This window comes from Xiphophorus hellerii, chromosome 19 (genome assembly GCF_003331165.1).
Source record: "Xiphophorus hellerii strain 12219 chromosome 19, Xiphophorus_hellerii-4.1, whole genome shotgun sequence".
Taxonomy (NCBI): domain Eukaryota; kingdom Metazoa; phylum Chordata; class Actinopteri; order Cyprinodontiformes; family Poeciliidae; genus Xiphophorus; species Xiphophorus hellerii.
Genome location: NC_045690.1, coordinates 24,127,801 through 24,139,524, shown reverse-complemented (window position 1 = coordinate 24,139,524; position 11,724 = coordinate 24,127,801). Strand labels below are relative to the sequence as shown.

The 11,724-nt window shown below is 39.8% G+C and overlaps 1 protein-coding gene across 8 annotated transcripts in view; it reads right to left on the bottom strand.

The window, feature by feature from the left end:
- Window positions 1-537: 537 nt before the first annotated feature.
- The window catches only part of larp1b (La ribonucleoprotein 1B), a 36,999-nt gene continuing 25,812 nt past the window's right edge, over window positions 538-11,724 (bottom strand). For 7 of the 8 annotated variants that reach the window (XM_032547298.1, XM_032547304.1, XM_032547300.1 and 4 more), the window contains 8 exons: window positions 9,797-9,911; window positions 8,756-8,925; window positions 7,651-7,757; window positions 6,622-6,782; window positions 6,371-6,515; window positions 4,634-4,743; window positions 2,098-2,225; window positions 538-2,001 (listed from right to left, as the gene is read on the bottom strand). In XM_032547298.1, coding sequence (XP_032403189.1) covers window positions 1,726-2,001; window positions 2,098-2,225; window positions 4,634-4,743; window positions 6,371-6,515; window positions 6,622-6,782; window positions 7,651-7,757; window positions 8,756-8,925; window positions 9,797-9,911 — 1,212 coding nt within the window. In that variant the 3' untranslated portion in view covers window positions 538-1,725. The remainder of the gene's footprint in view (window positions 2,002-2,097; window positions 2,226-4,633; window positions 4,744-6,370; window positions 6,516-6,621; window positions 6,783-7,650; window positions 7,758-8,755; window positions 8,926-9,796; window positions 9,912-11,724) is intronic. The other variant, XM_032547299.1, reaches the window with a different exon arrangement.

Here is an 11,724-nt window from a genome sequence, read left to right as displayed (position 1 = left end):
ACGCTATCTGGAGATCACGTATTCACTGACGCAGTTACATGCAACATCTCATTTAGTCATTTTGTTTGCAATTATTTCTCCATTTAGTTATTTGGCACATGTTCAAACGTAATAGTTTGAGTGACGACACGTAAAAGGACAGTTTTATAAACCGAGAACCAGAAAGCTAGAATTTTCCCCCCCGTTTCTCAATAAAAAACCCCCAAAACTAATCCAAATGAAGATATTTTGGCGTTTTCATGTATGCATTGGAAGGAAATGTGAATTTCTCTTTCATTCAAACATTGAGGTTTGTCTGCATATTTAAATGTCTAAAAGTTTCAGTAGTCTCTTTTTTTTTTAAATATTTGCCTATCATCCACTTACATGGTATAACATCACACCTCGGTTCATGTGTTCTTTTAAAGAATAAACTGTAAGTCCAGACAATCAGACTCAACCGACTTCACCGAGGTGTTGCTGGTAAGAAAAAGTTGCCGATCAGGCTCAACGACCTCGGAAAGAGCAACGCAGGACAGATCACACAGAACAAGTTCGTACAATCAGACTTATTTTATATTTTTTTTGCATTTTACAAGTCAAGAACATGCAACACTTTATTCTGAAACACTCAAAACACACTACTGGTAACAAATCACTTCTTTGAATCAAATGAATAATGGAATAGTAAATGATTTTTTATAGTATTTACATTTCTTTTTTTTTAAAATTCAACTCAAACCTTTTATGTCCAATGAAGTAAAGGAAAATTAACATTTAAAGTGCTCTAGAGCACCAAGCCTCAAACATAATATGAAGTAAACTTTAAGCTAAAAAGACACTGTAGTTTTATGACACTAGCTCACACCCATAATTCCAGCAGAAACATTTCTTTTTATTTTTTGTATTATATTCAATGCACAAGCAAGTAAAAACTGCAATGATCGCCTAAGACTATTAATTCAATCAAGTTAATGGAAGAAAAAAAAAAACAAAAACAAAAATAAAACAATAAATTAAGCTACCTCTGGGTGTAAAATGGGACTTAAATGTTCCCAGAAAAATAATCGGATGATTTCTGCAGCTTTTTAATAAAAATAAAAAAAAACCCAAAACAAACAAAAAACACAGTTTAGATTAGTTGTGATATGTAGCAGTCAGGCTGAGAAACATCTGTTAGCCTCAGGGTCAGTAATTCTCAAATTCATGACTGCACCCGTCAACCTGATTGTCACCATGGAAACTGTAGACGTCGGGGCTGGTGAACTTGTAAAGTAGCGTTGCTTTTAGAGTCCTTCCAACCCCGAACAATAAGGAAGACCTTTAAGAAAAAACAAAGGATCTAATACACTCTTGACATCATGATGGATCAGATTTAAGGCACACAAGACTATCCGCGGTATCTCTTATCTTGGTAACCTACAATCACAGTTGAACAGCTCTTTAAAAGATCCGAGCGGTTTACAGCGATCAATGCACTCGAAGGAGTTTGGCATCTGAGAGAAAGAGAGAGAGAAAAAAGGCAAAATGCGGGGAATGCATTTTTTTTTGTTTGTTTTGTAAACGTTATGAGCTGTCGCCGGGCAAACAAATTCAAGCTTACTGCCTACGTTTGCTTCCTTTTAAAAACTGAAATGCGCCGATAAAAACAATCAAATTAAAGTCGAGCTCGCTCGTTCGCTTCACGTCCATGCGGTTCGCTGTGACCTGAGAGCGGCTGCCGCTTCTCTCCGCTGGCCAGGAGCTTCATTTGTTGGGGGAAACTCCGTCTTTCTTCGCCGCTCTGCCGTCGGGCTTTTTGCCGTGGTTGGACGGCGCCGTCGATTTCTGGGTGCTGTCTTTGGCTGAGCTCTGTGTGGAGGCGGAGGACGAGGCGGCGGTTGGCTGGGGGGGCACGTTGGAGGATTTGGAGTCCTGCACGGGTTTTGAGGTAGAGTTGGAAGGGTGTCTTCGACGCCTTCCTTCATCCCCGGCCGAGGATGACGGATATCTCCTCCTGCCGCCCTCTTCTCCCATCGGAGGCTGCGGGTGAGGATCACAGCTTAAAATCTGTGACGGCTGTCTATTACTGACGGGAAATGAAACTCCAAACAGAAGGAAGAGGACTCAAACACTCACCACCACCCTGAAGTCCTCCAGGTTCCGGAACTTTGAGAGGTGCTCCTGCAGCTTCGGGTCAATGGGCTGGTTCTTTATCCTGGAATACTTCAGGAAGGCCCAGAACTTCTCCAGTCCGTACAGCTGACCTGCAGGGAAAAGACCATTTAGCTTTAAAGGGCCAGTATTATGTATTTTTCAGGGACATGATGCCATTTTGAGGCACAATCAAGAGACTATGTTAACCTGAGTTGTTATAAAATGCTATAAGTATGACTTAGAGATTTTACTCCTTAATTTAATGCCTTGAAATTGGGCCTCTGTCTCTTTAAGAAGCTCTCGCTCTTTCTGAAACTCTGCCTTCAGGAAGTGATCACAACATGGCTCCTCTATTAACTTTTTAACAACGTTTTTAACAGTCTATAATGAGCTCAGCAGACAGGCAGATCCACCAGGTGTTTGCTAATTGCTGCTGGCTAGTCTGAAGGAGCCGAGTGGACAAAGCTGCTCTGTGAGGCGGGAGCTCTGAAGCTTTAAGGCGGCGCTAGGTCTAAGCAGGCGTTTTGCACAGCTGAATGGTTGCCATGGAGATTAAAGGATTTCTCAAACATGCATGAAAGAATCAAAGCGACACTCCAGGCATGTTTTTGATGAGGGAATAACATTGTAACATGATATAAAGCTCAATAAAGTTGATTTTACATAACACCGACCCTTTAAAGATCTGGGCAGTTCTGATGCACAACCGCAGCAACAGGATGTACTGTAGTTTTAATCAGAGATGCACCGATCTCATATTAGTATAAGGAGCGGTCCTGATATTGAAAACAATTCTAGATCGGGTATCGGTGACAATGATCCCGGTCCATAAGGGCAGATCTATTCAGTCTAACTCTATGCTTTGTGACATCATCCTTGATTAATTTTACATTATATTTAGAATTCCTAATTGCACTTTCTGAACCATTGGAAAGAAGGTTTGTTACAGTTTAGTTTTTACATATTTGACCAAAGTAGTCAACCTACTGTTTTTTATTAGTTTATTATTCATTTTCCATTAGCTGTTCTTACTCCTAATTGACTGGAGAAATAAAAGTTGTTCATACATGTTTGACCAAGCCAGTGGAGCTGTTGGTGTATTTCAGTGAGCTGTTCTGGTGCAGAGTTAGCAGATACATTTGTAATTCAGTACATTTATGTTAAAAAAAATGTTTTAAGTCAATTCAGCTGTTTTGCTGCATCACATTAAAGTCTTTGCTTGTAATGGAACAAAAATGTGGGTAAGCTTTAGTAGAAGGAATATATGTTTGTAGTCAATGTATCGATGCTTTCCTTCACATGTGAAGCCGACACCTTGGAGAGGACAGCTGTCTGATGAAAGGACGACCCACAGGACAGGACTGGTGACAGATTAAATGTCTAATCAGCTAAATATCCACTATGAGAACGAGAAACAAAGCAGCAGATGAACTTTGATAAGCATATTTCACCTCACTTAATTGAAAGTGAGCTTAAAATATCAATTTCATTCAAATACAGTACAGACCAAAAGTTTGGACACACAGTTGTGTCCAAACTTTTGGTCTGTACTGTACGTAAATTATTTGGTTAAGATACTGCAATTTATTGTAACACAGACTAGTGAAAAACATAAAAAAAACTAGGATGATTTTTTTGGAGATCACTGATCTGACTACATGAAGCCTTTATAATATGCAGCTACAAGTACTTACATGCAGAGGGAAGACTGTCAACAGCATTTTTATCAGCTTTGTCGCACAGTGCTGTTGGATATTTAATGGCAGATGCCTGTACATTTTCAAGATGCATCCGACTGATAGATTTGTACACACCCCATGGAAAACATCCTCATCTTCAGTAAGGAATGCAGTATAGTTCCTTTTCAAAGTAATAAAAAAACTGAGGCAGAAACTCTAAAGGGAAACTTATAAAGAGAACAATAAGCCATCGCGAACAGGAAATAAACAGTGAAAGCCTTTCCTGTTCAATCCCCCGTTCAGTTTCACTCAGCTGAAACGGGTTCAGAGGGAACGTCTGAAACCCGTTTTCACTTCTTTTAAACAGCCACACTTACACAGGGAGGGGAAGATGCTCTTTTCTAAACAGATTCCACATTAACTTCTCTACTGCTTCTGTGTACCAAACCAGGCTGAATCCTCCCCCTCTCTCTCTATCAGTCCCCTTTAGGGCACTAACAGCATATAAGCAGAGCCTTTCATTTCCTGGAAAACAAATGAAAATGTTCATGACTTATCCTGCAGTGAAGGGCGTATGCCAGCGGAGAAATCCAAAGAATTCTTCTTTTTTCCCCCCAGCATTTCAAGTTGCAAAGACAAAGCGTTCAGTGTTGGGTAAAACCACAGCGTCTAATAAATCCCAACAGCACTGTTTGTCTTTAAAGCAGTTAAAAGTTTATGCAAAACACGTCTTTCTTTTCTTTTAGTGTTGCTATGTGGTTGAGTGCATCTAACAGATTTGTGCAACCAATCAGATTCTGGCGAAACTCGGTTAGCGTTCTTTAGCCGAAGCTAGTTACCTTTCTCAAAGTCTTTCAAGGTCTCCTCTTGGAAGTCTTTGAAGAGATCTAACCTGAATCTCTTCTCCAAACCGTAGCTGTAGTATCTGAAGAGGCATTCCAATCCATACCTGGAGGAGGAGAACCGATATTAGCAAGGCTGAAAGGATTCATCCGTTTATTGAAATAATGGTCAACTAATTTGGTAATCGATTAATTGTTAACTGGAGTATAAGGACAACAAAAAAAAGAGGCAATTTTATGAGTAGTAATGAAACCAAAACTGTACAAAAATATCTATGTTTTGTATTTAAGATTTAAATAAAAAAGTGTTTGTCTGTGAATATGTTCTACACAGAAATCAAGTGGCAGTGTAATGTTGCATTATGTGATAAAAATCGTGTTTTAAAATGTCATAACGCATCATTAAAACCGCATTATGTCACAGTCAAAGCAAAATGTAAGAAAATCTTTGAAGGCATTTTGAATCGTTTGGCCTTGAACGGCATGAAAGTTGATACTGAGCGTTCTGGATGTTTCTGAAAATGACCAAAAGTTCAGTATTTATGTTCCGGTAGCCAAGCAAAGACATTTTGTTATCAAATTCACCCTTGTGTCTTTGTGTAGTAATAAAGCAATTCCAAGTCTAATTCTACTTTAGAGCTAAACACTTTAGGGACTCTGGGTTGCATTTTATCATTTTTATTTCAAGATCTAAAATGCTAGAGACGGATCAGACCTGTATGGAGTATTTCTACACCAAATAAAGATTCTTTAAAACAATGTCTGGGAGCTTTAAAGCATCCCTGAAAACAAAAAGGGAGCACTTTGAATTGGATGCAGCGAATCCTATGTATTTTCTGGTGATGAGCCTTAAAACGAAGAGCCAGGAGAAGCGGACGAATGAGTCCGCTGATATCTGTGTGATGAAGGAGATGCGAGCCGTCTCTACTACTAGATGGATTTGCTATTCCCTCAGACTGCGCGGAGCTGAGCCAGTCACTCAGTCAGCCAAGAATGTGGGTTTGGCAAGTGTGAGGAGGCGCCTCTGTCAGATCCAGCAGAAAGCAGCTTAACCCTGTGCTGTCGAAGGTTGGAGGTCACGCAACGACACAAGCTCAACCAATACAGATCAATCAATGGGAGTTCTGTGGCCAACTTACAAAGACTCGATCTGATCTTTCTATTGTTGATGCAAGGAGCGGCCATATTGAAACGCAAAGTCGGAATTGGAGATGTCAGACCTTTCAAGCATTTCATTTGACTGTTTTTTCTGACTGAGAAGTCAGAATTTCCGAGTTTCGACTACAAATGGAATGCACCATCAACCGTGGGGTTTCCAAAAAGCTGCAGAGGTTCCCAAACGTTTTATGGCAGTGGCTGAAAGTTCAAACTGATAAAACAGAGCCGTGTTGCTTCACGTTTACCTGCTGAATGTCCTGAATAAACAGGAAACACCTCAAAATAAGATGACTTCTCACATCTCTGTGCTTCCCCTGACCTCAGTTTTGAATGCAGCACTAATACTGAAAACAGCTTCAATAATATTCAGCGTTTTGAGAGAAAGCTGATGGCACTCTGCTATGGTGTGTTAGCTGATTGGAAAAAGATCTGAATTTTGATATTCTTTCTGGACATTTTTGCATTTCTGTTTATTCTGTCTGCTTGGTCTCATTTCCACCTCAGAATGTGTTGTGAGAAACAGAACACGGCCATCGGCACGGAGTTGAGGATTTAACCGTTTCATGTCCGTCTCACCTGTAATTTTCTTTGGCATCTTCAAGTGCAAACTGTTTGAACTCCTCGTACATCTTTCTGTTGAAGTTGTCCCTGAGAAAGAAGGACCAAAACCTGAACAGAGTGTTCATCTCCTGAGACTGGCCGACCCCCAACCGTTTCCTCTCTAGGGAGAAGAAAAACAAAAACACAACAGCAGGCGGTGGTTAGCATGCGATGCTAAAAGCAGAGTGCTGGCTGCTGCCTGAAACAGGACGCGCGTGTCTCTTTACCGTTAAGGCACCTTCGGCGGTACTTGTGGTATCCCTGCTGGGTGAAGCCGTTGTCTCTCAGCAGCTCGTGGGATGGATGCCAGAACTTGGGCAGAGACTGGGGAGTGCAGCCGTAGCTTCCCGACAGCGGAGCGCCTTCTGATGGAGAAGCGTTGGAGCTGCTGTGGACCCGCCGGCAGAAAAGATTCATGTAACCATAGGCAACGACAACAAGACGTGCCTTTAATGCTACTTTTATATTACGGTTACCTCAAACATATTTGTACAGAGCTATTTTTTATTGGAACATGTTGCTTTCTGTGATTGTAATAATTGCTGATCGTGTAAATTTTAAAAATCTTGAATGGATAATGACATAAAATTTAAGATTATTTTTCTGTTTTCAATCTCTTTTTGAAAATACAACAGAAAGTTGTTGAATATTCACTGAATTTCCATCCAGAACCGCACAGAATTCTGGTGGATGTAGGCAGAGTCATGGCTAGCTAAGAAAGGTCGGTGGCCTCAATTAACCCCCTAACTATTTGGTTACCTAGCAACAACCTGTTGAGTAACTTGCATAGCAGCAGTTTCAAGTTTCTTTACCGTGCCTCAAAACTGCTTAAAAATAAAAAACACAATGACAGAGTGAAAACTGTGGACAAACCTGGAAAGGCCACTAGTTGGGTAGAATTTCACATATTCAAAACAAAAAACCTAATCAATAATTACTATTAATTGATATGAAATGCTTATATCATGACACGTTTTTCAGCCATATCGTATAGCCCTTGTGAAACGTCAGTTTTAAGTGTTCTCTGATCTGAGTACAACTCATGTTATCAGACGGTACAGAAATCACTCCAGTTTTAAGAATATTATATAAGGCAAAAAAAAATACAAGAACAAAGGTTTAATGAATGTGAAAGCTGGTTTTGTGAAAGGAAGAAATGTTCCTTGTTTGTTCTTCTATTGGTTGGAGCTGATAACAAGCCCCTTAAAGGCGTCGTTCTCGTCATTATTACTGCTAGTGAAGCAGCGCGGGCTGACCTGATGGATGCAGAGCGCGGCCGGTGCTCACGGGAGTCCATCACCCAACCGATGTGGGCCTCCTGCGGGGGGTTTGAGCTGTGGCGGGTCTTCTTCTTTCTTGGCATCTGGAACAGAAACCAGACGTTCACATTTATCAGAGTGTTTTTGTTTTTTAGCACTTCTTTGAAGATAAACCCATTCCCTACTGTAGTTTTTTTTTTTTTTTTTTAAAGATTGGTTTTCATTTTCTTAACAGGTGATGTGACATTTGCAACTCTAAAGCTTTATTTCACTGGACTGAGGGCAAAATGGCTCTCTGTATTGCAAAGGTAGCAGACCCCCTGTTTTAGATGAAAGCAGAATCTTCTGGTAAAGTCCAGAGAGAAATCCAACAGAATCTGTAGCAAAACTTGGAAATTGATCTTGAGACAGTTTGAACAATGAGATTTACTTTGACCTACACCTGAAACCAGATATTTACATACACTGAACATAAAGACAAACACATTTTTTCTCTGTCTGAAGTTGAATCAGACCAAACCCTTACATGTCAAAATGCAGTTATCCCCGACACTGACCAAATCTGTGTAATGCTTTGAATTCTAGGAAAGTCACAGAAAAAAATGTTTTCTGGTATTTATCAAATATATATGTATACATATGTATGTATATATATATTTATATATACATATAAATATGAAATAATAATTCTAATTGAACTAAGATAAAAGAAGTTTGGTCAGATTTAACTTCAGACTGAGAAAAAAAATGTGTTTGTGTCTTTTTATTCAGTATATGTAGGTATCTGATTTTAACTGTATTTGGGGGGGAAAAGGAAGAGAATGAGCAACATATTTGCAACTGTAACTGCAGTAAAAGGTCATTCATTGTGTGTGTGTGTGTGTGCGTGTGTGTGGGGGTGTGTGGTTGTTATTTGGTCATGCTTTCTTCCTATAACCAGTATCTCTTCTTTCCTGGCAACTTTTATCTTAACAAACTTCATTCTCTAAAAACAAGTCAGCCCAGCCGCCTAAAGTCTCCTGCTGCTAAACAACAACAATTTTTCCTGATATTAAGGAGACTCTGCAAAGTTTAGGAATCAGAATCAGTGAATGCTGCTGACCTGTCCATCAATGGCGCCGCTCTCCTTCATAACGGGGTAGAATCGTGGGGTTTTGTTGGGATCCTGGCGTCCAGGCGTGCGAGGCGTTCTGGGGGTCCGGGGTTGAGAAGTGCTGGGGGATTCTGGGACCGTTGTAGGGAGAGAGCGAGCCAGATCCGATCCGCTCTCCACTGTTAAAACACACGCACATGCACCCCCACACACACCCCAGTGTGTTTGTTAGGGTAGGGTAGGGTCAGCGTGTAAAATGTTACAATTTCACACGCATAGCGTGTAATTCTTGTCCCAGAATTACATGCTGTGCCTCAACACTGATATACAGGTACACAGAGAAAATTATTGAATATTACTTAGTATATTTGAGTAACTTTGCATCTTTGTGGCTAAATCCTTGTGGTATAATGCAGACTGCAATGCTTATAGTTATGAAACAATATACAGTACGACCCTAACGATTCATCAAATGACTTGAGGACCTTGATTATTAAAACTCCTGGAGGCAAATTTTCTGCCTCCAGGCTTGGTTGAATTATGTTTTACTTTTTACAGGCCTGGTAGCGCAACTTTCCAAATTTTTAGCTTCTGTTTTTTAATCATCTTCCAGCTCTGTTTTCTTGCTTATTGTACTTGCTCATCAAAAAGTGCAATAAATAGCAAACATAATAAAAAAATACGTTAGAAAATTCTAATTTATAAAAAAGTTTTCATACTTCAAATTGAAAGTAAAGTGTAGTATGTGCTTTTTAACTTTTAAGTTATTGTGAAATGTTCTATTTGTCATCCGCTTCTGCACTTACATTCCTCCCCCCCCCCCCCCCCCATAGTACACACTTGAAACTAAAAGTGCTATTTGAATCTTATTTTAAGCAATAAAATGTTTTCTTATTAAAGAAAGGGGATTTTCTTTTTTGTATATTTCTTTCACTAGATTAAGTAGTTACTACAGAAGGGAAAGATCTTTCACCCGATTAATCGTCAGAGTAATCGACATGATAATAGATTAGTGCAATAATGGTTTACAGTGCAGCTCCACAAACTCACCTGTCATGGGAGGAGGAGGGACTTCCTGGTTCGGGTCGATGGGAACTTTGGGAGTGAGGGTGTCAAACTCGTCTTTACTGATGACGTTTAACTTCTTGAAGTTCTCCACATCCTGCTGGAGAGGACAAATCGAGTTCAACTCGCATCTTTAAGTGAACAATGGCTGACTCCTCTGTGAGGATAAACAATATGTCAAAAATACTGCATTAAATGTCGGCTAATTATTTAGGTAGCATGCATTCAGGATGCATATGCCTGTATTAAAGTTGGTGACGCTGGTTTAAAGGGGCAGTATTGTTTATTATTCAGGCACATAGAGCCATTTTATACTGTAATCAAGTAACTACTGTATGTTACCTTCAGTTGTTAAAAAATGATATATATATATATATAAATTTGACTTTGTAATTAACACCTTGAAATTGGGTCTCTGTCTCTTTAAGAAACTGTAGCTGTAAGGAGGAGCTGCGTCATGGAGGGCGGAGCTAGGTCCACCCAGGCGTTTTGCAAAGCTGAATGGTTGCCATGGAGATTAAAGGATTTCTCAAACATGAATGAAAGGATCAAGGCAACACTCCAGGTTTGTTTTTGATGAGGGAATAACATTATAACATGATGACAAGCTTAAGAGTCGACTTTACATAACACTGCCCCTTGAAAATTAGAGTAAAAAAATAGACCGTAAGTAGGCCTGTCACGATAGCAAATTTTGCTGAGCGATTAATTGTCTCAAAAAATTATTGCGATAAACGATAATATTGTCTGAAGACCTTTATACACTGATTTAATGGAAATGACGTAATAATGCATGCGATTTCCTGCCAAAGATAGATACACTTTATTTTCAAAAGAATATTTAACACTGGAGCTGATAAACAAAATAAACAAAACAACCAAAAACAAAATGGATTCTCAGTCTCCATTAACAAAAAATGTACTTGATAAAAACTAAACAACATAAAGACAAAGTGGAAATAAATACTGCATTCAACCTAAAGAGTGCAGATTATGAAGTCTGTATATTATGTTGCCCTTCAGTAATAATTAGATTTAAATAGAGAAGAAGGGCACATCGACTACCTGATGCAATAGTTCACACTACATGATTTTTTGCTGCTATTTTTCCCCTTAAGACAATCTTAAAACGTTGGTCTTTCTAAGATTGTCTGGTGTGTTACGGTAGATCGTCGTTGCCGCTCCGATCCAAATCAGGGTTTTTTCCCCGACTGGGAGCTTAACGCAGCCTGTTGAATGTAACAGGCAGCCAATCAGAAAGCGCGGATTCTCCTCTGTGTTTTCTGAGGGGAAATTACGGAGGGGAATCCCAAACAGCTGAAACGGCGCAACCCGAAGTCCAGCGGGCATTGGAGATGATATGTGGAAACAACATTAATGTTTATTCAACATGCAAAGAATATAGAAATGACAAGAGGAGGAGTTGGAGCGAAATTGCCACCGCAGTTGATAAACCCGGTAACTTTTCAGCTGTTCTTCGTTAACGTGACGTAAATATGTTATAATGATTTTCATTCAGTCAGGACTTTACGCTGACACTAGCCACATGCATTGCAGGTAGATTGTAGTAAAGCATTGATTAATTCCTGGTTTTAAAATTAGTTAACTGAACTTGTAGCCATTATTTTGTGCCCGTTGTTGGAAACCACATGGCAGGACCGAACCCGATCGAACCGTTATACCTAGGATTTCTGTCGGCTAATGTGTGGTCTGTCAGGTTTTAAAAATGGGCCGACAATCGGCCGACAGCTCTAAGATCGTGTCGTGTGCGCTGGGCTTTACACTAAGGAAATGAGGAAGGAGGGTCAGTGGAGAGCACCGGAGTTGAGCCTTTTTTCATTCGGTGTCATCAACAGAAAGAGAAAAAGGCCGGAAGAGACGATAATGCCAATAATTAAAATGACGTCGATAGT